The 25,376-nt window shown below is 43.6% G+C and overlaps 2 protein-coding genes across 6 annotated transcripts in view; both read left to right on the top strand.

Moving 5' to 3' along the window:
* The window catches only part of ago1 (argonaute RISC component 1), a 38,197-nt gene extending 24,228 nt beyond the window's left edge, over nt 1-13,969 (top strand). Inside the window, exons 15-19 of one of the 2 annotated variants that reach the window (XM_054780974.1) lie at nt 1,398-1,592; nt 3,860-3,994; nt 4,070-4,171; nt 4,240-4,439; nt 6,460-13,969. In XM_054780974.1, coding sequence (XP_054636949.1) covers nt 1,398-1,592; nt 3,860-3,994; nt 4,070-4,171; nt 4,240-4,439; nt 6,460-6,568 — 741 coding nt within the window. In that variant the 3' untranslated portion in view covers nt 6,569-13,969. The remainder of the gene's footprint in view (nt 1-1,397; nt 1,593-3,859; nt 3,995-4,069; nt 4,172-4,239; nt 4,440-6,459) is intronic. The other variant, XM_054780975.1, reaches the window with a different exon arrangement.
* An 856-nt stretch (nt 13,970-14,825) lies between these two features.
* The window catches only part of LOC129185763 (protein argonaute-3), a 49,880-nt gene continuing 39,329 nt past the window's right edge, over nt 14,826-25,376 (top strand). For all 4 annotated transcript variants that reach the window (XM_054783198.1, XM_054783197.1, XM_054783195.1 and 1 more), the window contains exon 1: nt 14,826-15,489. In XM_054783198.1, coding sequence (XP_054639173.1) covers nt 15,471-15,489 — 19 coding nt within the window. In that variant the 5' untranslated portion in view covers nt 14,826-15,470. The remainder of the gene's footprint in view (nt 15,490-25,376) is intronic.

The following is a 25,376-nucleotide window of genomic DNA, read 5'->3' as shown; positions in this document are numbered from 1 at the left end:
AGAAGCAACATATTCCTTTCATGTTTCACATCCTTTTTCCTTGCGATATTACCACTTTGTTCTCGTGAAATTTCAACCTATTTTCTCGTCGGAACGATTCTTTATATTTTGACTTTATTCTGGTACGGTTACAGACTTATTTGCTTGAGTTTGTTTCTCGTAATATTAGGACTTAAAATAACCCATTATTTGGAATATATTTATATATTTTTTCTTTGATATTTCAGTTCTGTGCAGCTACATTTTTTTCTCAATATTAATTTTATTCTCATAAAATTGCAGCTTTTTCTCTCATTGGAATACAACTTCTTCCTCTTAATATTTTGACTTTTATTCTTGGAAAATTACAGCTGTTTTTGTCCGTTTCTGTTTTTTTTGTGTTGACTTCCTTCCCTTGAATGTTGCCTGTGACTTTATTGCCGTTATGATGTGTTCACTTTATTCCCGTAACATTGGCACTTCTCCAATCTCATTTTCCAAAAATTACACTTTTGTTTTTGTTTTTCAAAATATTATGAATAAAAAAAGGCCTTTTTCTTTAATATGTCAACTTTTATTAAAAAAATAATGTTATGAAGTTATTCTTGTTAGAGTACAGCGTTTCTCTCAATATTTGGACTTTTTCTCATTACATCTTTGCTTGTATTTTTTTCTCCAATTTTCCTGTTGAAATATATTTTATATTGTGCTGCGGGCCAATGGAAAAGCCAGAAAAGGCCCCCTAGGAGTCTAGGAGTTTCATCCAGAGTCCAGATGGTGTTTGTTTTGGAGTCCAATGGAAGGCTAGCTATGAAGGAGGATGATGCTCCTACCCTCATCTTCCCATCAAATACACGCACCAGGTGATTACTGCAGTCCAGTATATGAAATGCAGTATTATTGTGTAGAATATATTGGATGGCTTCATGGACACACGTGCTGGAGTAGGTCCGCTTATTGAGTAGCCACTCATGCCTCAAAGTGTGCTCATAAAATGATGCTAATGAAACAATCAAATCACGTAAAAAGCATAAAAAAGTCCCCCGGAGCTTGTAGTGCAAAGCAAGTGCGTCATTTTGTCCCGTTTGTGTCGGGGCCGGTCTTCCCAGTCAGCGAGGCTGACGGAAATGTGGGGAACAAAAGCCAAAAGAGGAGTAAAGCAAGGTACCGCGCCGCTAAAGAGAGACAAAAGCTCGGCCACCAAGTCACGTTGCAGTCAGGTGACGTCGCCCTCAGCCGCCGTCGAGCTCAGCTGGGCTGTGGTTGGCTGCGGTGTTGCCTAGCAACCGTGACAGATGCTTGACTCACACTCGGGGTGGGGTGAGCAGAAAAAAAAAGCAATTGTAGGACAATACCATCTTCCAGTCCCACTGTCAGCCACTGGGGGGTGCTGAAGTGTCCTGTGTGTGTGTGCTCAGGTGGTGGGCAGCATGGACGCCCATCCCAGCAGGTACTGTGCCACGGTGCGAGTGCAGCGACCCAGACAGGAGATCATTGAGGACTTGTCCTACATGGTGCGGGAGCTGCTCATTCAGTTCTACAAGTCCACACGCTTCAAGCCCACCAGGATCATTTTCTACAGGGACGGCGTTCCCGAGGGGCAGTTGCCACAGGTATACCTCACCACGCGAAACTACTTAACCGCTGCCCTACAAGGCGTACGTGTGCCTCCGGTACGCTGAACCAGTGAGGGCCTCCTAGTGTACAATCAGAGGGTGACATGTATGGTAGATATGCTAACAAGTTATTTACATTCATGTCAGCTCAGCTTTGTCATATACTGTAGCTGATCAACAACAGCATCAGTATCAACTTCAATCTTTGCTCTTTCTTCCCAGTTTTTTCCCAAAAATGTCAACTTTCCTCTTAATGTTCATACATTTTCTTCCTGTAATGTGGTTTTCGTCCTGGTGGTGGAACTGTGGACCAGCTCTAGACTCTGCAGGGTCCATGGGAGTTTGCCCAACCAGTCCACATGTGTTTTGTGGACTTGGAGAAGGCATTGGACTGTGTTCCTCCAGGGATTCTGTGGGGAGTACTCTGGGAGTATGGGGTACCAGACCACCTAATTCAGGCGGTTCATTCCTTGTATGACCGCTGTCAGAGTTTGGTTCGCATTGCCGGCAATAAGTCGGGTTGGACTCCGCCAGGGCTGCCCTTTGTCACCCATTCTGTTCATTATTTTTATGGACAGAATTTGTAGGCGCAGCCAGGACGTTGAGGGGTTCCGGTTTGGTGGCTGCAGGATTGGGTCTCTGCTTTTTGCAGATGATGTGGTCCTGCTGGCTTCATCCAGCTGTGACCTCCGACTCTCACCAGGATGAGAATCAGCACCTCCAAGTCCGAGTCCATGGTTGTCGCCCGAAAAGGGTGGAGCGCCATCTCTGGGTCGGGGATGAGATCCTGCCCCCAGTGGAGGAGTTGAAGTACCTGGGGGTCTTGTTCACGAGTGAGGGAAGAATGGAACACGAGAGGTGAATCGGTGCGGCGTCTGCAGTGACGTGAACTATGCATCGGTCTGAAGAGGGAGCTGAGCCCAAAGGCAAAGCTCTCAATTTAGCGGTGGATCAACGTTCCTACCCTCACCCATGGTCATGACCTTTGGGTCGTGACTGAAAGGACAAGATGGCGGGTACAAGCGGCTGAAATGAGTTTTCTCCGTAGGGTGGCTGGGCTCTCCCTTACAGATAAGGTGAGAAGCTCTGTCATCCGGGAGAACCTCAGAGTAGAAGCGCTGCTCCTCCGCATGTAGAGGAGCCAGATGAGGTGACTCGGGCATCTGGTCAGGACGCCTCCCTGGGGAGGTGTTCAGGTCACGTTCGACCGGTAGAAGGCAGCGGTTGGAGAGACTATGTCTCATAACTGGCCTGGGAACACCTCGGGATCCTCTGGGAGGAGCTGGACGAAGTAGCCGGGGAGAGGGAAGTCTGGGCTTCCCTGCTTAGGCTGCTGCCCCCACCACCCGACCTTGGATAAGCGGTAGAAGATGGATGGATGGATAACATAAAAATAAAATGTTTTTATTATTTTATTTTAATAAAATAATAAAATTAATAGTTCAACTCTATGATACTAAAATGACATTATTTTTCCTCAGGATATTACCACTTTATTTTCATAAATTTGCCATTTTCTTTTTATCGTTCTCCCATTTTGGCAGCTTTTTGTTTTTTTTTAATTTTCCAAATCTTTCAACTTTCTTCAGAAATAATTTTCTTGTCAAAATATTATGACTTTTTTCCAACCTAGTTTTCTAAAAATGACACATTTTTATCATAATATTACTATAGAAAAATAACATATTTAATATTTCAACTCCACGTGATATCATGAGTTTCTCATACGTTTGCAATTTTTTTCTTGTTACAACTTTTTTCTCTTCATGTTTTGACTTTTCCAAATATTTCAAATTTCTTCAGAAATAATTGGTGTACATTTTCTTTTTGTAATATTGTGACTTGTTTTCTCTTAGTTTTTTGACATTATTGTCATAATATTAGAACTTTTTCTCCAAACAAAGGTGACAACTTTATTTTGTTTGTTTTTCATAATATTACGACTTTTAAACAATTTTGTCCTTTTAATATTTCAACTCCATGCTGCAATAATTACATTTTTTGTCATAATATTGCAACTTTTTAAATTAGAATGCAACTTTTAACTTATTATATTTTGACTTTATTCTCATAACAGTAGAACTTTTTCTCCAACCTCATTTTTCAAAAATGACAACTTTATTTTGTTTTGTTTGTGTCTCATAATATTACAACTTAAAAAAAAAATTAGAAATGTTTTCTTGAATATTTCAAGTGCATGCTGTTAAAATGAGATCGTTTTTGCGGTGGATTGAATGAGTGTTTGTGGTTGATCCGCCGTGTAGATTCTCCACTACGAGCTGCTGGCCATCAGGGACGCGTGCATCAAGCTGGAGAAGGACTACCAGCCCGGCATCACCTACATCGTGGTGCAGAAGCGCCACCACACCCGCCTCTTCTGCGCCGACAAGTCAGAGAGGGTGCGCCGCGACGCATCCACGCCACGTTCTCCTGCGCGCTCCCGGCGTGAATAACTTGTGGTGTTTGATCGGCAGATCGGGAAAAGCGGGAACATTCCAGCAGGCACCACCGTGGACACCAGCATCACTCACCCCTTCGAGTTTGACTTCTACCTGTGCAGCCACGCGGGCATACAGGTACCTTCGCACTCCCGTCCAAGCTGCACGCACCGGCCTCCACATGCGCCTCGCTGATGTGTCTGCAGGGTACCAGCCGGCCTTCGCATTATTACGTCTTGTGGGATGACAATCGTTTCACGGCCGACGAGCTGCAGATTCTCACCTACCAGCTGTGCCACACCTACGTGCGCTGCACCCGCTCCGTGTCCATCCCCGCGCCCGCCTACTACGCCCGTCTGGTGGCCTTCCGCGCCCGCTACCACCTGGTGGACAAAGAGCACGACAGGTTGGTGATGAGACCTTCTATCCTGCTGGGTGGATCTTTGATTAGCTACCGGATGATAACGAGTCAAATGGGCTTTAAAACGTCACTCTTTTGCTCTTTTTTCCCCAAATATGTCAACTTTCTTCTTAAATAATTGCTTTCTTTTGGGAATATTATGACTTTATTCACACATTTGTACTTCATATTAGAACTTTTTCCCCTACCTCATTTTGTAACAGTTACACTTTTATGTTGTTTTTGTTTCCCATGATATGACTTTAGAAAGTATTTCTTTAATATTTCAACTCTACGCTGCTGAAATGACATCATGATATTACCACCTTATTCTCATAAATGTGCTTTTTTTATCCTGAACATTCTGACATTTTTCCCCTTTAATATTTTGACTTTATTCATGTGAAATTTCAGCAGGTTTTCTCCCATTTTGGCTGTTTTTGTTTTTTTTTCCAAAATATTTCAATAAATATATGTAGTGGCACTGCTAGTACTGTACTGTAGTGGGACTGCTTGTACTGTGTTGTTGTAGTAGTACTGTAGTGTAGAGCCACTGTTAGTACTGTAGTGGAGCACTACTGTAGTGTAGTGGGACTGCTAGTACTATAGTATAGTATTAATGCTAGCACTGTAGTGTAGTGGTAATGCTAGTAGTACTGCTAATAGTACTGTAGTGTAGCGGAACTGCTAGTACTGTTAGTATTGTAGTGTAGTGGTACTGTTAGTACTGTAGTGTAGTGGTTCTGCTGTCACTGTAGTGTCGTGGTAATGCTAGCACTGTAGTGTAGTGGTACTGCTAGTAGTACTGTAGTGTAGTGGTAATGCTAGTAGTACTGTAGTGGGACTGGTAGTACTGTAGTGTAGTGGTACTGCTATCACTGTAGTGTCGTGGTAATGCTAGTAGTACTGTAGTGTAGCGGTACTGCTAGTTCTGTAGTGTAGTGGTACTGCCATCACTGTAGTGGCGTGGTAATGTCAGTGCTATAGTGGTAATGCTAGCACTGTAGTGTAGTGGTACTGCTAATAGTACTGTAGTGTAGTAGTACTGCTAGTAGTACGGTAGTAGTACTGCTAATAGTACTGTAGTGTAGTAGTACTGCTAGTAGTACTGTAATGGTACTGCTAGTACTGTAGTGTAGCGGTCCTGCTAGTACTGTAGTGTAACAGTACTGCTAGTACTGTAGTGTAGCGGTACTGCTAGTTTTGTAGTGTAGTGGTACTGCCATCACTGTAGTGTCGTGGTAATGCCAGTGCTACAGTATAGTGGTAATGCTAGCACTGTAGTGTAGTGGTACTGCTAATAGTACTGTGGTGTAGTAGTACTGCTAGTAGTACGGTAGTAGTACTGCTAATAGTACTGTAGTGTAGTAGTACTGCTAGTAGTACTGTAATGGTACTGCTAGTACTGTAGTGTAGCGGTCCTGCTAGTACTGTAGTGTAACAGTACTGCTAGTACTGTAGTGTAGCGGCACTGCTAGTTTTGTAGTGTAGTGGTACTGCCATCACTGTAGTGTCGTGGTAATGCCAGTGCTACAGTATAGTGGTAATGCTAGCACTGTAGTGTAGTGGTACTGCTAGTAGTACTGTAGTGTAGCGGTACTACTAGCACTGTAGTGTCGTGGTAATGCTAGTAGTACTGTAGTGGTAATGCTAGCACTGTAGTGTAGTGGTAATGCTAGTAGTACTGTAGTGTAGTAGTAGTGCTAATAGTACTGTAGTGTAGTAGTACTGCTAGTACTGTACTGTTGTGTTATTGTTAGGACTGTAATGTAGTGGTACTGCTTGCACTGTAGTGTATTGGTAATGCTAGTAGTACTGTAGTGTAATGTAGCAGTAGTGTATTGGTAATGCTAGTAGTACTGTAGTGTAGTGTAGCAGTAGTGTAGTGGTAATGCTTGTGCTATAGTACAGTGGTAATGCTAGTATTGTAGTGTAGTAGTACTGTAGTGTAGTAGTGATGAATGTCTATCAGCAATGAAGTGGTGAAGATAAGAAATGAAAGGTCATCTCCTGCATCTTCTTCCAGCGGTGAGGGCAGCCACGTGTCGGGTCAGAGCAACGGCCGGGACCCCCAGGCTCTGGCCAAAGCGGTCCAGATCCACCACGACACCCTGAGGACCATGTACTTCGCCTGAGTGGGCTTGCAGCACCACACCCCCACCATGACCACCTCATCCCCCTTCCCTTATCCCTGTGACTTTCCACCTACACATCCTCCTCAGAACCAAAATGGATTCTAGAATCATCTTCTCAACGTACCAGTAGACATCCTCCATGGATCCAGGAAGCATCTAAATGTACCAGTAGACATCCTCCATGGATCCAGGAAGCATCTAAACGTACCAGTACACATCCTCCATGGATCCAGGAAGCATCTAAACGTACCAGTACACATCCTCCATGGATCCAGGAAGCATCTAAACGTACCAGTACACATCCTCCATGGATCCAGGAAGCATCTAAACGTACCAGTACACATCCTCCATGGATCCAGGAAGCATCTAAACGTACCAGTACACATCCTCCATGGATCCAGGAAGCATCTAAACGTACCAGTACACATCCTCCATGGATCCAGGAAGCATCTAAACGTACCAGTACACATCCTCCATGGATCCAGGAAGCATCTAAACGTACCAGTAGACATCCTCCATGGATCCAGGAAGCATCTAAACGTACCAGTACACATCCTCCATGGATCCAGGAAGCATCTAAACGTACCAGTACACATCCTCCATGGATCCAGGAAGCATCTAAACGTACCAGTACACATCCTCCATGGATCCAGGAAGCATCTAAACGTACCAGTACACATCCTCCATGGATCCAGGAAGCGTGTGTACAGGTTGTGAATCTTGTGATGTTTTTTACCTGCTAAGAATGTTTTGTTGTGATGTGTTTTGGATGCTAGCTTCCCACATGCAAGTAAGTATGCAATACGCTGGAAAAGGAAAAGCCACAATGCTGCCTCTTCAGCATCCAATGAGGATGCGAGCGTTCCGACCAATGGGATCCTTCTTCACACGTACACGCCTACTTTCATTCTTGACTTTTTGAATCATCTTATTTGGAAGCCGCCTTGAGCTGTGGTACATTAGCACTTAGCGTCTAGCATGTACGTCCGTTAGCGGGCTCCTCTTCTTTTTTTGTTTTTGTTTTGATCAATAGCAGTGCCAGAAAAGGTGGCGTAGCATATCCCGAGGTAATTAGCATAGTGTAAGCGTAGCGGGACCATGGCGTAGTTGTGTGAAATATTCAACCAGCATTCATAACCAGCCAAAACACCACAATGCCAACCAAGGGAGATGTTCTTACTGTTAGGGATGCACCATCTGTATCAGGCCGTGTCAGGGAATGATTATTATTATTATTATTATTATTACTGTCATACCCGGAACCCATAACTTCAAAAGACACTCCAGTGAGTGGGTGAGCAAATGAAGCGCTCCTTTTTTCTCCTGCCTGTGACGTTAATGGACGCTCGTAACTTCCCCTGAGCTCACTCGGAACCAAACATTCACCTTAATGCTTTCAATTCCATTTTTCACCGTTTGGACTGATCTTTCAAGGCACACAGGATGTTGTGTTGTACGATTATGTCATCATAGAACCCACCAAAACAAACATTACAGTCCCGTCTTTCATCAGGAAAGAAAGTTAGTTTCTACCTTTTTGCATTCTTTAGTAATCAGCATTAGAACATACGTAAGTTTCAGGAAAATATCAGTTCCCAACTAAAAAAAGGGAGAAAAGCAGCTTATATTTTTGCATTTGTGACAGCTCAAATATCTAAACAACTATACCAACATACAAAACAACACAAAAAAGGCTTGTTTTACATCAAAGTAACAATTTATTTACAAACTACCATTTACAGTTTTCACATTTGGAACTAAACTGCTCCTAAATGTTCTGTAGGAGCACAACCACAATGATATTATTTTTCTTCATGATATTACAGCTTGGCGAGTGTGCATGTGTTAAAATTCCCCTCCACTCCGATGCGTAACCTTCTGCACGCTACACTCCTCCACACTCTCCCACTTCCTCCTTGCTGTCGAGTGTGTTTTGACATGCAAAAGATCTTATCAAATGCACTTCTGTCACCTTGTGGCCGTTTTCATGGCTTAAAACTGCATGAAAAGCGACTTCTTTTATTGTGCACTTGCAGCATCATCTCTTTTTGCCTCTTGCGCAAAACAAACGTAAAAGACGTATAAATGCGTCTTTGGGAGCGAGCGATCGGGTTTAAAAAAACGTATAATTAGTCTTTGGTGTTGAATGAATTAGTGTTTGTACATTTTCTTCTTGTAATGACTTTATTCCCGACTTTATACCAAAAGAAAGATCAGACTCCCGTCTTTTAACAGGAAAAAAAGTTCATTTCTACCTTTTTTGTGGTCTTTAGTAATCAGCAGTAGAACATAGGCAAGTTTCAGGAAAATATCAGTTCCCAACTAGAAAAGGGAGAAAAAAAGGGTTCACATCAAAATAACAATTTATTTACAAATATAACACCAACCATTTACAATTTTCACATTTGGAACTGAACTGTGTGTGTGTGTGCACACGTGTGCACGTGTGTGTGTCTGTGTGTGTGTGTGTGTGTGTGTGTGTGTGCATGTGTTGAAATGTCCCTCCAATGGGTAACCTTCTGCACGCGACACTCAAGATTCAAGAGTTTTATTGTCGTATGCACAGTAAAACAGGCAGTTCTGCTATGCAATGAAAATCTTATTCTGTTCATTCTCCCAAGCAAAGAAAGAAAACACAAGAAAGAATAAGAACATCAGAAACATAAATACCAATAAATTAAGCAACAAAAACAGAAGAGACATTAATACAAATAAATAAATAAATAAATAAATAAAGTGCTATGAGTGTGTATGTGTGTTGCGTGCGGCGTGTGTGAGTGCTTCGTTGAGAAGCCTGATGGCCTGTGGGTAAAAGCTGTTTGCCAGCCTTGTGGTCCTGGACTTCAAACTCCTGTAGCGTCTGCCTGACGGTAGGAGTGTGAATAATGAGTGTTGTGGATGTGTGCTGTCCTTGATGAGGTTGTGTGTTCTTCGTAGGACTCTAGTTTTATAAATGTCTTGCAGTGAGGGGAGGGCTGCCCCAACAATGTTCTGTGAGGTCTTGATCACCCGCTGGAGTGCCTTCCTATCACGTGTTGTACAGTTACCGTACCAAACAGTGATGGAGGCGGTAAGGACACTTTCCATAGTGCATCTGTAGAAGCAACTCAGGATTGTGGTGGACATGCCAAATTTCCTCAGTCTTCTCAGGAAGTACAGTCTCCTTTGGGACTTCTTCAGGATTTGTTGGGTGTTGTGAGACCAGGTGAGGTCCTCGCTGATGTGTGTGCCAAGGAACTTGAAGGTTTTCACCCTCTCCACCTCAGTCTCATCAATAAACAGGGGTCTATGCGGCTCCTTTTCCCTTGTTCTTGGGTCGATGATCATCTCTTTAGTCTTATCTGTATTGAGAAGGAGATTGTTATCACGACACCAAGCTATGAGGTCCGCCACCTCTCTTCTGTATGATGTTTCAACACCACCAGTGATCAGTCCTCCATGCTCCCTCACTTCCTCCTTGCTGTCGTGTGATTTTTCCATCGAGCTCACACGTGTTAAACTAACGCTGCAATTTCATCTGGCCTGCGGAACTGTGATTAGTGAGAGATTAGTGGTGTTGACTTGACCTTTACATAGCCTACAAACAGCAAGCGACTTATGTAGAACATCTCCCTCTTTGCAAAAGCCGAAGTGTTTCCACACACTGGACCGCAACTGCGGCTTTGTGATTTCTCGCTCGCCGGCTTGTCCTCCGCCATCCGCCGTGCTACCTTTCGTTGTCTGATGGCACGTGGCGATGACGCCACAGACAGGCAGACTCGCTTGAGTAAAGATGAACGTCTCTTTCTAATTAAAAGTTCTAAAAAGCCCACATCCACATAAAGCCTGCCGTGCTTAAATCCAATGCTTTCTTTCCTAGAATCCATTCAATCCATTGATGACCTTTTTAAAACACATTCAAGCGACATGTGTCGTCCATAATGGAAACTTGAATCATAGGAATATAAATGGATACGTGGATGTAGTGGATCATTACGTAGGATCAATAGGAAAGATACACAACCTCAGAGTCGGCTTTGAGTTTGACACCCCTGCCCAGCTCTTATCAGATGCTCTGCTGCCACCTTGTGGCCGTTTTTATGGCTTGAAACAGCTCTAAAAGTGGCATGCATTAGTGGAGAGTTGCATCATCACCTCTTTTTGCCTCTCACACAAAAAACACATGGAAGACGTATAAATACGTTGTTGGTATTGATTGAGGTAAGAACCAAATGCTCCGCCATGACAAACAAACAAAACAAGAAATAAAGGTGTCATTTTTGGAAAATTTGCCTGCGCACAAAGTTATACTGTTAGGAGAATAAAGTCAAAATATGATGGGGATCATTACGAGAAAATGTACAAAAAGAAAGTTGAAAAATACAAAAGAAAAAATGCGGAAATGGAAAAAAAAGATGTAATTTTATGAGAATAAATCCAGAATATTAAGAGAAAAAAAATCTTTAAAAAAAACTAAATTTAAAATGTCATTTCAGTAACATAGAGTTAAAATACTAATTTTTATTAGTCAGAATATTACGAGAAACAAAAAAAACTTTTTAATTTTAGGAAACTTAGGCTGGGGAAAAGTATAAAACTGGGAAAATAAAATTTGCTGAGATCATTCAAGAAGAAGTCAAATTGTTAAGAGACAACAGTTGGAATCGAATAAGAAAAAGTTAGAATTATGAAGTCGAAATATGAAAGAAAAAAAGACGCTTTTTCACAAATTACTACATAGAGCGCAAAAAAAAATCTTATCAGCCACCTGAAACCCTTAAAGTGCAAAAGATTTGCCAGCGACCTCCGTGGCCGCTCGGAGCGTGTGCCCGAATACAGTGCACCTTGCTGGGCCACAGCAGGTGGCTCCTCCCCCTCTATACTGTGGTTCTCCTGGTAGCAGTGATGTCATCATATTTCATTAGGACTAATCAAGTCCTAATTTGTTCCGGTCCTTCTTACCCCCAACTACACTTCCATCTACATTTTCAAAAAGTTCTGGGTCACGGGTACCGTATTGGTTTTGAGAAGCAGAAAGGTATCGCTTTGGAAAAACAACAAAAAGATATGGTGCATCTCTAATTGGTATTTTAGGATTTGACTTTACCAGGCACTTCTCATTGATTTGATGATGTCTTTTACTTTGAAATGACCTCCCACACAAGCAAAGAGGTAACTTAAGGCAATAGGCAAGGTCAACACGCCCCGCCCCCCCTCTCCCCAACGCAGACGATTATGAGTATTCTTATTGTTGTTCTAAACGTCTGTGATCACTGAAGTGCTGCACAGCTGAAGGTCATTCAGCAGTTGACCTTGCGTGTAAAAAGCATTTTTTTGTACACGACGCTCTTCTTAGCCGTGCACAGCAGCACAAGCACGTGCCCCCTCCCTCATCCTCCATCTTCCTTCACGTGTGTCGGCCACGTTGGTGCTCCGTGTGCGTGGGCCTCTTCATAAACCCCGCCTCTTTTACTGTTCATCTGTAATAATAATAATAATAATAATAATAATAATGATGATGATGATGCATGTTTTCAAACTGGTTATTCTGAGCCACCTTATTGTCCTCGGGTTGAACAGTAGCGACATTTTGGAGTCTGGCGACCGGTGTGGGAGTGCATCCTCTGGGGGGCGCCTCCCCCAACTTCCTCAGTTCTTCAGCCCCTTTCACACAGACACCCGGCATCAGCGCCGCATCAGAGCCATGACGTCAAGGATGCGTTCACACTCGTGTCATGTGACCAACATCCGCACAAAGGAAGGACTCGGTCAGACAGCTTTCGTGCATCGCAGAACTCAAATAATTTGATCCTGCCTTATTTACCAGCTCGCATTTCAGCAAGCGCTTCGAAAACGGGGGTGTCCGAGGCGCGGCCCGCAGCACATTCTAAAAATAGAATTGTACAAAAAAAAAACAGCAACAAAAGTGGAAAAATCAGTAGTCCTTTTACAAGAATAAAGTCCAAATATTAAGAGAAAAAATTGTCATCAAACAAGAAAAAGTTGGAATTATAACGTTGAAATCATTCGAAAAAAATGCAGTTTTTTAAAAGTTACAACATTATGAGAAGCAAACAAAACCAGTTGTCATTTTTGGAAAATTATGTTGTGGAAGAAGTTAGTGTCACGAGAATAAAGTCAAAATACGATGGGAATAATCTCATTACGAAAAGAAAATTTATGAAAAGAAAGTTGAAATAGTTAGGAAAAAATCCAAAACAGCGGAAATGGAAAAAACTGAGTAATTTTACGAGAAATCATTCAAAATATGATGAGAAAAAAATGTACAATAAGAAAGTTAAAATAGTTGGAAGAAAACAGCAGAAAAGACAAAAACAGCCGTAATTGTACAGCAATCAAATTCAAATATGAAGAGAAAAAAAGTCACAATTTTATGAGAATAAACTCAATATTATTAGGGGGAAAAACAGCATTACATCACGTTACTTTTAAAAAGTCATAATATGAGAAACAAAAAGTGAATGAAAAAATATACAAATGTTCTTTAAGAAGAATGTTGGAACATTTGGACCATAAAACAGCAAAAATGGGGAAAAGGAGTGAAGTTGATATACATTATATGCTTTTTTCACCTACATGACAAAGTTGAGACGCACTCTCTTGAATCTTGAATCTCTTGAATCTTGAATCTTGAATCTTTTCCAACACCGCTCGCGTCTTTGGCTCATCTGGCGTTCACCTTTTGCGCTCAAGCCAACAGAGCGTCCCGAGAGCCATCTCTGAAGCCTGTTTGGCCAGGATGACGGCATGATGCGTGTGAACACACCCCAAGGCGCCTGTGCCTTTTACACAGAACCCAGCCCAGCCGTTCCTGTGGCACGAGGCCGTCTTCCTGCCTCTGTTACTGCTTGTACAGCAGGAACATTGCCGGGCAATGAACTGCACAGAATAGGGTGGGTGGGGGGCAAAAGGTGTGTCTGTGTGAAAGGGGCTCGTGTCTTGTTGTCAAAGGGATTCAGGAGAAGATGAAGATGCCTTTGTACGATGTTTTACTGATCCTTCATTGTGTGCAAGGTGATTTTGTAAATATAAATATATGATAGTAACCATGTTATGTATTTTGGCTCACCACTTGGCCAAGCCGAGACCCCACCCCCTCTTCCTCCAACAACAACAAAAAGATCACTTGGGGTTTTCATGTCTTTTCATGTGTCGCTGAAAGCAAATGCAGTTCCTCACTCCCTCAAGCCACAAAGCACCTTGTAGGGGGGGGGGGGGGGGGGGCAGCCTCGCCCCGCCCCGTCTGACTAAGCAATATGGAAGCCACTGATCAAGAAGAGTCACAGCACTTCCCTTAGCGTTTTGGATGAAAGGACACGTGCAAGCGTCTTACTCTGGCTCACATGTGATCATCATGGAAACTGTTATTTTTTAAAAAGAAATAAATTTGTTTTGTAAGAATTCCATTTTTCCTCTTCATTAGGGACACCTGTACCATCTCTTGCTGTGGTACCAGTACAGTAATCCCTCCTTTATTTCCACAAAGTAGGATTCCTTCTTTACAAATGGAACATTTTTGTAGGTATGGCATAGAAAACCTGTTTACCACCTTCTAAATACACTTTTTAACATGATTAGAGCCCTCTATACATGAAATAACACCCCCATAGTCACCTTTACACTCCCATTACCTGATATAGTAGACATAATAAGCGAAAATAAGATATAGAAAACCTGTTTACCACCTTCTAAACATTGAATGTTCCTTTCATAAAAACTATAATCAGGCTCCATTTAATAGGAGCAAATTGAAATGTTCCAAGAAAGCCCACAAATATTCATATATATCATTTGACAACAGGAAGTTGAGATTGTTTATTGAAAAACACTCGACTGACCTCCGTTGGACTGGTAGGAGTGCTTTTGCGGAAAATACTAATAAAATGCGCTCTTGCCGGCATCCCTAATCAAGTATCAACTTATTAACCAAATATTAGCTGAATAATATTTTCTCTTGCTGAAATATTCATGTTTATCTCACCTGCGAGCACAAGCTACATATTAACATGGATAACATCATCTCTAACGTCGTTTTCCTCCAAATGTTGGTCAGATAAAAGGATCTCACTGCGTTGTGTACTTAATGTTCTGGCTCATAGGGGAGTGTGACGGCAGAACAAAAAATTATATATATAAATATTTGAGGTGCATCATTGTGGCCGTCATCTTTCGAAGAAGGTGGGGCGGTGTCTTTTATTTTGGAGATGACGTGAGCCGGCGCAGTGCCCGCCTTTTCCGGTGCGTGTCACGGCTAACTTGACCATATTTAGCTGGCTTGTGGCGAAGGAAACCCCGCACACTTCATCTGTCAGCCCGGTGCCTCCGAACTCGCCTTCTCACGGATACTTGGCGGACTTGACAGCTGGATTGTTTTTGTGACTACCACCGGGCTCCGGGCTGCCAAGACGACGCCGTTGGGGGAACAACTTTTCCGTGTTTTATTTGTTTTTAGTCCCTAAAAGTAACCAATCGTCTCAGCGGGTTGGCCGGCTAACGTTAGCCGCCACTAATGGTGTGTGTGACGCGACATAAGAACGATAATTGCGGTTAAAATCCATGTTAAAACTTGGTTTGGACTCACTGACAAGGCTGCGATGACTTCCTGACAGCCGCTTTCGTCCGAACCGGACACTTTTTACAAGCCGCGCTAGCTAGCTAGCTAGCTAGCTTAGCTTCGCTTCGCTTCACGGAGGGGCGCCGCTCTCGCTTGCTTGTTGGCCGTGTCAAGTGGAACCAGGTCGGGGGCGTCGGTGTGCTAACACCCGCGGAAAGAGGGGCCTACGCCTTGACAGCTCCCGGGCGAGGACTGGGGGAGAGCCGAGGGAGACACCGGGCGGAAGGGAGGAGGACCAGACGTTTGACACCTGTGATCCGGGAAGTAATCCGGGCTGTGACCTCATGAATGGAAATCGGAACTACAGGTGAGCCTCATGTTTTCTTGCATTTAGCATCAAATGACATGAATGTCTGTGCTGGGTCCATAAGTGCGATCGGCAAGACTGAACATCAAGCGAGCAAGCTTGCAACTTTGACGTAAATAACCAAATACGTATGAGAAACTACATTTACCAGGCTATGGGGGTTGGTTCACGCTCTGCTGGTCGAAACCATGTAATCAAACAGGAGTGAAAGCAGGTCATGGCTGTGAGAATCAGGACAAAAAATAACTTAAAAGGAAGCCAGAGGAAGCCTCCTCCGATTTCAGGTGAACATTTGCAATAAAAGTGAGTGTTATAATGATCTAGATTAGATTCACCTCCAGAACCCTCCCCTTCTCTCCAATTGGCACAAAACTGCTGGGATAGGCTCCAGCTTGCCCCTGACCCGAGTGAAAAGTATGCATGGATGTGGCTCAGCAAGGAAGACGCACGTCTCCTTTTATCCATGCTGAGCGAGCTAAACATACCATATGTACATCGGGGGTGTCCCAACGTTTTCCAGCGAGTGGGGGGGGATGAAACTTTTGCACTTTGGTATTTTGTGAAGATATGCTAAGACGTTATATATTTTTCTATATTTTACAAAAATGTGCACCTCAGCTTTGTCATATGGGTGATCAAATCTGTTATTAATATCAACTTTAGTATGCCCCCACCCCACATTTTTGCTGTTTCTTTTTTACATTTTTCAAATATTTCAACTTTCTTCTCAAATAATCTTCATTAATTTGATTTCTGTAATATGAATTTGTCCCCATTATATTATAACTGTTGACTTTCTTGTGATGAAATACAATGATCACAGATTACTTGCAGGCTCATGAACAGGTGTATAGTTGTGGCACAGTCCAATAACATCCCCCATCAACATCATCAACACCCGCTATACTCGCTACCTAGTATACCTGCTAGCGACAGTAGTATAGCTCGTATATTTGGATTAGTCTGGTCATGTGGTGTACCTTTTGTTAGCGGGGGTCATGTACTGCACTGGCGGTGCAAGGTCCACCTGGATTCTTCTGTTGTACCAGCTGTGAAATAATGCTAAGAGTCTGGAATAAGCTTCCCAACTGAAGAGTAAATGGAGTAGATGGTAGCTGGTGGGAACGCTCAGCCCACCAGCCAAAGTCAAGCGAGGTCCAAGCCATGTCTCTAAAGTGAGTTCCTGTCCCTCATGAGCCTGCTGTCCCAATGATCAGGAAACTCCCTGTTAACTCTTTGTTGGGGTATTGACCTGGTTTCAGGCGGTCCTTGGCTAGGAACCTGGGCATCTCAGCCAGGAGATAGAAAGGGTGACTCATGATCAAACTGTGTGTGCGTGTGCGAGATAATTAAAAAGAACAGGGTGCCTTGTGTTCCAAGTGAATGTTTTCTCTGTTATAGATAAACACATACTGTACATGTTGCAGTATCCATCTAGAACAGTGGAAAATATTCCATTCCTAACTAATTAGTGTGGTCATGTAGTATACCTTGTAATGTGATATACCTGTGTTGGTGTGGGTCATGTAGTATACCTGGTTATGTAGTATACCTGGTTATGTGGTATACCTGTGTTGGTGTGGGTCATGTAGTATACCTGGTCATGTAGTATACCTGTGTTTAATGGTGTCCAGTATATGCCAGGTTGGTGTTTGTGGTGAGAGTGGCAGTTAAACGGCCAAACGGTGTGTGTGTGTGTGTGTGTGTGTGTGTGTGTGTGTGTGTGTGTGTCTAACGGAAGCGTTTCACTTAGCATGTGAGCATAAAACGAATCTGTGCGCGGTGCCCTCGCTGCCACCGCCAGAAGCACAGCTGACATCATTTGATCCTGACCACCAAGCCTCCACTCCACTCCTCTCCACTCCAGGAACCAGGAGGTGTTTTCCCAGTAACCAAGCACCTTTAGCACTGAATACACTTTCAACATATGCATGTGTGTTTGACAAAGCCACTGCTGGTTAGAGTAGACGTTTTCAAGCAGGGACATCTGCTACCAAGCTGACCAAAAATACATGCTAATGCAGGTCAAATGTACCACTTTTTGTCTTTATGCTTCACTGAAGCATTGAGATTTTGCACTTTGTTCAGAGATCCTTAAACGCACCATAGCTGTGCGTTGAGATGCCAAAGTGGGACAAACACAGCTCATTAGCATTAGCACTCTTTAAGCACCCGCATGGTTTGAAAAGTAGCGATGTGGCACCAGTACGGGATGCCTCTGTTGAAATGTGACCTTCTTTACGCCTCCGACACACGTACTTGTTGCACACTGTGCAATCTGTTCATTTCGTATAAAGTATGTTGTTGACTGACAAGCCCTGGCGAACGATAATGGAGGTGGCTGACCTGCAGACGACAAGCGTGAGAGCATGCGAGCCGTTGCTTTGAAAGCCAACACTCCTCCTCTGCACTGCATTTGTCCGAGCAGCCGCACGGTGGCCACGATTTTCACCACATTAACACGGGCAAGGTCTCCCTGGCATGACATAAATCAAATCCATTTTGATACGCCAGCACTGTTTCATGCCCGTGCACGACGTAGCCTGTCATGCTCTCAAACGTAAAGCATTCATGCAGGGCACACTGATAAACAGCCAAACTGTCTGCTGGATGACACGACAAGTACTTTAACACGTGTGTGATGTGCTCTTGCCTTTCTCATGGTGGGACTGGAAGGCTTCATATTTATGTTAGGCATCTATCTATAGCAGGGGTGGGCAAACCTTTTGACATTGTTGTTCAAAAATTTGGCGGAGGGGCCGCCTATATAGGTGGTCATCAAACATGCACTTGCTCACGGTGCAACGAACCCCCCCACCCAACACACCCACAGCAAGTTAACGCATCACATAAGTCTACTACTACTACTACTGTAGTATGTGGGTGATCAACAACAACTAAGCGCTAAACATAACTCTTAAAACTGTTATTTCCAATTGCCCACAAGGCCTGCTGGGTAGTCCAGCAGCAACAACAATATGACGTATGAAGAATAAATGATTGGATATCAAGAGTATGTTAACTCCTCCGCGTTGCCACAATAGCACTGCAAGTCATGTTGCCGGCTACAGTTTCCATCTTAAAGGTTTAAAAAGGATGAAGATGAAGATTTTTTTTAAAGAAATTGTCCAATGATGTATTGCATCAATACATGGAAGGATTTTCATTTTATGCACTGGCACAAAAAGCACACAATCTATGGGGATAAAATAGGTGCAACAAGTAGAAAAACAAACAAAATAGAAATGGAAAAAACAGAATTTAGTAAAAAACGAAGGGGAATTAGAGCGGAAATGAAAGGGATGTCATACTGTAGGCCCTGATGACACTCATGCTCATGACTTATCTTCTTACATCCAACCAATCTCTCTCACATTGTACACACTTGTTTTCCAGTCCCTGAAAAGTGTGTACTAGGGACGCTCCAAACAGGGTCTTCTGCTGCCAATTCCGATACCGATCATCCATGAGCGAAATCAGCTGATACCGATCATGTGGATTAGCTATAAATATTCTCATATATTTATGATGAGTGCTATTGGCCAGGGGTGACCACCGGGGTGTGGGACCAAATAATAGGTAGACCAAAAAATAGCTGATTATTAGAAATAAAAAGGAGGGGGCCCAAAATTCCTGGCTGCACCTCTGCTGTTGACTGTATGATATGAAAAAAGCAATCTTAAAATCACCCTAATTTAGGTAAAAACATACTGTATCACTGGTGAAACTAAAAATGGTTGGAGATGAAGGCATACTGTAAATGGGGAAAAATCGTCAGAAAGACCCAACTTTTGTGATGGGAGTAAATCCATTCATCTAATTTGCATATGATGACATCACCAGGCTCAAAACTTGTCAGATCCCTGTCTCCACAATACCCGTCAGGCTCATCAGAATGTGATCTGCAGTGATAGGCACATGCCGATCACATGCTTTTTCACAGAAATGGCAGATACTGATCGGAGCATTCTCAGTGTGTCCTTGTTTAGTTGTTATAGGGGTCAAACTTTGGTGTTTAATAGCAGCGCCACCTTGTGGTGTATATGTCAGACAACAACTAGCACAGCAACACAGTAGGGGTGTATATTTGATACTGTACATGCCCACCCGTTTAGTGTGCAGCAGTTCAGGAAAATAGTCAATAAACACATCCCTTGTTTGTGCAGAATTGCAAAGATTGCATTGAAATGATGCGAGATAAAACCATCTGGAAGATGACATAGCAAAGTGCAGCTTGGTAGCTTTTAGAACTTTTTAAGCTTAATAGCAGTAGGTGCAGTTGGCATGAGCTTGTTTGTTGTTGAAAGCTGCAGGGATTGTTATTTTTGGTCATGACAACAACCAAGGCTAACGAGACACTAAGAAGTGAGGCGATGCGGGGTCATCCTGCACCTGTTGCACTTCACGTCCTTGGACTGGCATGACTCCGCGTCTTTGAACGGCGGTGAAACTTTGCATGTTTTAGTATTTCATTCAAGACATTTCTTGGTGTTCCCGCTCTTTTTGTTGGCTCTGATACTGCCCTCCCCTTTTGCTTCCTTGGTTCCAGCCTGGATTTTTGTATCCTTGCATCAGTGGGGAAAATGCTTGTAGACTGGCACACACTTCCACTTGTGAGGGCGGGCTCATTTGCAGTCTCTCCACAAACGCTCACCTCATTCAGTCCGCTGACAATAGACGACAGCCCTCCCTCGTCTGCGACCCCCGGCCGCCCATAAGTCTAACCAGCCCTTTGCCGTACTGCCATACTGTGTTGCATGAAGTTTGGCTTTGGCTTCTGCACTCTTTCTATCAATGGCGGATGAATGGAAAAGCATAGCTGATTCTCAGTCATCACTTTGATTTTGATTTGGGCAAAATGTGGCAGGAGAAGATGCACCAGCAAAAGAGATGACCGTGGGGTTCAGCGGATTATCAAACAGGGAAGATTCAAGAATCTGGCAGAGATCCAGAAAGAGTGGAATGAGGCGGGAGTCACAGCTTCAAAAACCACCACATTCAGACGCATCCGGGAGATGGGCTACAACTGTGGGGTTCCTCGGGTCAAGCCACTTCTGAACCTGAGCCAACGTAGGAAGCGTCTCCACTGCGCCAAGGAGAAGACAGACTGGACTGTTGGCCAGTGGTCCAAGGTCCTCTTTTCCCATGAAAGTAAAGTGTGCCTTTCATTTGGGAATCAAGGTCCAAGGGTTTGGAGGAAGACGGGTGAGGAACAGAACCCAAGCTGCCTGAGGTCCAGTGTGAAATATCCACAGTCCGTCATGATTTGGGGTGCAATGTCCGGTGCAGGTGTTGGTAAACTCTGCTTTCTTAAATCCAAGGTCACCGCAACAGTCTACCAGAATGTTTTAGAGGACTTCATGATTCCTTCTGCTGAGGATCTGTATGGAGATGCAGATTTCATCTTCCAGCAGGACCTGGCCCCTGCCCATACCGCCAGAAGCACCAAAACCTGGTTTGATGCCCATGCCATCACAGTGCTTGACTGGCCAGCCTACTCAGCGGACCTAAACCCCATTGAGAATCTATGGGGTATTCTCAGGAGGAAAATGAGGGGCACCAGACCCAACAACAAAGAAGAGCTGACAGCAAGCATCAAGGAAATCTGGGCTTCCATAACTCCCAGGCAATGCCACAGGCTGATTGCTTCAATGCCACGTGGCATCGAGGCAGTGATTAAGGCAAAGGGATTCCCAACCAAGTATTGAAGATTGACATATCGTTTTGAAAGTACCATATTTTGATTGATTTGATGTGATCCTAACTTCTTTCTTTTTTTTCCTGCAAAAACTGAGAAGTAAATGGTGATTTCTTTACAGTATTCTAATTTTTTGAATTCCTGTTTTCGTGGGTTTTATGAGCTGGAAGCCCAATTACGTAAAAATAAACAAATAAACACTTGAAATCATTTAAATTGTGGGCCCTGAATCTATAATCTATGAAAGTTTAACTTTCTGAATGGAATTATGGAAATTAAACAACTTTTCCATGATATTCAAATTTTTTGGAAAGGGTCTGTAGATGTGAGCGTCTTCGTCACATTGTCATACAAGTTCATGTCAAAACACCCAAACTATCTCTTTAAACAATCTTCATTCATTTTCTTATCATATTATGACTTTATTCCCATCAGAAGCGGCATAGAAAATGGATGGATGGAGTTTATTCCCATAAGATTGTGACTTTATTCCCATAACATCATGACTTTATTCCTCTAATATTGTAACTTTTCCCCAACCTAATTTTCCAAAAATGACAACTTTTGTTTTGTTTTGATTTGTTTCTCATATTACGACTTTAAAATAAATGACATATGTTTTCTTTAATGTTTCAAACTTTGCTACTAAAATTACATTTTTTTTCTCCTCATAATATTACGAGTTTATTCTTGTAAAATTGTGACACTTTTTTCTTGTTATAATAGGACTTTTTTCTCTTAACATTTTGAATCTATTCTCATAAAATTACAGCTGTTTTTTCCATTTCTGCTTTTTAATTTTTTTCCAAATTTTGAGTTACAACTTTGTGTTTTGTTTGTAAAATCACTGCAGTTTTTTTTTTTTTTTTGCCAATTTTTGCTGAAATTGGTTGTTTTTTTTGTTTTAAGAATGGGCACTTTGGAGACCCCTGATGTAAGCAATCACCGACAAGACAAAATGTAATCATTATAAAAGCAATACTTGTAGTTTTTGGATGAAAACAAAAAGTCATTCATGCCGTTCAAAAGTTTTAGATCAATGTTTCATGGGGTTGCGTGAGCGGTGCCGGCACTGGAGAGCTACGGTTCATTTAGTGGACTGTGCCTTTGTGATGAAGAGAATGAGCGCCTGGTCTCTGGCCTGCTTATCCTGGAAGGCTACAAAGGAATGACCTGCATGCACTCGTGCAGCGTGTCTGCTGTCACTCAGAGGCGGCGCTATCCTGAAGAAGGTTGTTATATTCTTGTCATGTCGTTGTGACTAACCGGGAAGGATGTGGCTGTGGCCGTGACTCCCACGGGCGCCAGAAGCGACGCCCCTGAGACGCGGAGTAAGGAAACGCAGAGTCCGAGTCGTGCTGTTGAATCTATCCATCCGTGTTTCTGCATTTGCGGTGGACTTGTGTCTGTGTTCTGCCTGCCATGACTGACGCCATTGTGCTTCACCGCTGAGCGCTCGCTCTGTTCCCACAGCTCCAGCCTCTGTGGATTACAAACACAACAGCTGTATTGTGTGTGTGTGTGTGTGTGTGTGCATGTGCACTCGTGAGCAGCATTTGTGTGTTTGGAAGGCCGATTGGGTGTCAGTCTTGTCTCACTGTCCCCGTGGACGGGATGCAGTTTTTGTGTTACGCGTTTAATTGGAGCAGTGTGGTCCAGCTTTTTGTCTGTCCGTTTGCACGCTGTTGTTGGCTATTGCTTGCAAATGATGGATTATGTATTAGATTCCATTTCATTTTCTTCCACTTATCCATGTCCGGGTCACGGAGGCAGCAGTCTCAGTAGGGAAGCCCAGACTTCCTGGTCTCCAGCCACCTCTTGCAGTTCAGGCACAATGAGAAAACTTAAAAACAATTGTTAATAACCACATCAACTACCATCATTAGTCATTTATTGACGGTCCATAGTATAAACAACCAGCGGTTAGAGCAGCTCTTGCTGTGCGAGCTCCCTGCACCATGGGGGAACTACTGCTGTAGCTACGGAGCCAAATAGCCGACGTCCAAAGTGAAGCTAACTTCACCACGGTACACAGCGGACATGTCTGCATGGCGGCATTCCCTGTTCTTGTTGCGGGTGGTGGGAGTCGAGTAGCAAGCAGCTTTGAAGCGCATCACCGCACCTACCGTGTTGGAGTGTGTCCCAGAGTTACGAACAACGGGATGTGCCCATCTCGTGGTGGAAGCCCATTTGGTCTGATGTTGAAAATACAGCGGATCAGCAGCGTGTGGTTCCCGCTCCTGGTACCGTTTGATACCGTGTCTTTGTTGTGTATCTTGAGATGAGCAGTCAGTCTTGCCTGTCATGTTGTCAGGGTGGTTTGCGTGGAGCAGCATTATTATTTTCAATGTCGGCGGCTCTTTTTTTTTTTTTTTTTTTTTTTTTTTTTTTTTGAAGCGCATCGCAGCGCATATGCTGTTTGCGCAGAACACCACATCCCAGTCCAGAGGCTTGGCTGCGGCACCGCCTGCGGTGTGCCCGTCTGACTCACACTGAATGGAAACCAGCTTGGATAGGAAGATTTAAAGCTGTAAAACTCCACGCCTGCCCACTAATCCTGCCACTCCCTAGCATCCTCCTCCTCATGGGCAGCATAACGACACCGTCACAGCTCAGAAGAAAGCCTCGGTGCGACCGAGGCGACTGCTGGTATCCGGGCCATCCGGGTTAGATCTGCGTCCAAATTGAATTACGTGCAGATTAAGAGGACTCCCAGTCTGAGCGAGACAAGCGTGTCTCTTGAGTTTTAATGGCGACTAAAAGGAATATCTGTCGTCCTCCTGTTGCTGTGTCAAGTCTGCCTCAAGAATTTCACAGAAGGCCTTAAAAGAATTACCATAACAAAGGTTTTCATGCACACAGGGTTGCGTGGCAGGAATTCCAGACTTCCCTCCCCTTTTTTTTTTAATTTTTTTTTTTTTTGTAATCCCAGTGAGGCCCTGGCAACCCACTACTGTCCACCCTGCCTTGTTGTAGCCCACCAGGGCAAAGGAGAACATCCCAACTGTAAACAGCTTGCTCTTACCTCAGCCAAACTCTGTTTTGGAGTTTCTGTTTTGGAACTTTCCCCCCAGTGGAGGCCTCAACATCCCCCCACACGTGTGAGTCAAATCAGCGATGAATCACATTTGACTCTGGTGGAGTCAGAAGAAGCACCGGGCCCTTGTTGCACATGGACTTGGCAGAATGTGAAATGGGGTCACGACATGAAATGGGAGCATGGAAGCTCTCATTCTCAAGTGTGAGGCGCCAAAATAGCAGAGGCACCAGCACGTTTCAGCCAGACTGAGCTTGGTTAGGTTGACTCACGTCGGAGACGTGTCGCCGGGTCTTTTATCATCACTGACACAAGTAGGTAGAGAAATGTCAGTCAGATGCCTTCATGACTGCATTGTTTCCCCTCACAGCAGCGCACCCACCACCCTGACCTTTGCTATTTCACTATGATCACACTCCTGTTATCACTAGTCTTTTCTTCAACATCATACTTGCAGACCTTTCACAAGCGTCCCTTTGTAAAGGTCGGCGTGAATTTTAAAATGACAAGTCTCCGTTTGTCTCACTTTTGTGCACACCAGATGAATACTGAATGATAATAAATACTGGGGGTGTCACGAGACGCCCAACTCTCGAGAGGATACGATGAACGAGATTGGGTCCACGAGAACGAGACGAGATTTAAACTTTAATTAGAAAAGTCCAGTGGTGCCTTGGTTAGCATCATTCATCCGTTCCAGAAGGTCCCTCTCAAACCAAAGCACATGTTCCCATAGAAAATAACGTAAATCCAATTCATCTGTTCCAGACACCCAGAAATTGTAACACAAAACACATTTTATAAACAATAATTGTAGTTTGACATGCAGAAAAATGATGCAAAAATAATTACAAATGAGTAGGCCTGTCCCAAGAGGGTTCACTCTATAGCCGTCTGTGCGCATTGCTTCTACAGTGGAGGTGGATGCCACAGCCGACAGCCCCAGTGTGGGAATATTTTGCTTTTCAACAGAATGAAAAAGGTGAGCGCATGAACACCAACGACTCACACGGACTCGCTATGGGGGGAAAGAAAACTACAGATGGCGGTGCCTCACGCAGCAGAGCCTTCATGGCGGCAGTCAGAGCTTACTGAGGCGTTTGGTCAGCAAATAGAAACAAAACAGTGCAAAATGGTGCCCAATCACAGACG

The sequence above is a fragment of the Dunckerocampus dactyliophorus genome, chromosome 7 (assembly GCF_027744805.1).
Source record: "Dunckerocampus dactyliophorus isolate RoL2022-P2 chromosome 7, RoL_Ddac_1.1, whole genome shotgun sequence".
NCBI lineage: Eukaryota > Metazoa > Chordata > Actinopteri > Syngnathiformes > Syngnathidae > Dunckerocampus > Dunckerocampus dactyliophorus.
The sequence above is the reverse complement of the archived record's forward strand: the minus strand, read 5'-3'. Positions and strand labels throughout refer to the sequence as shown.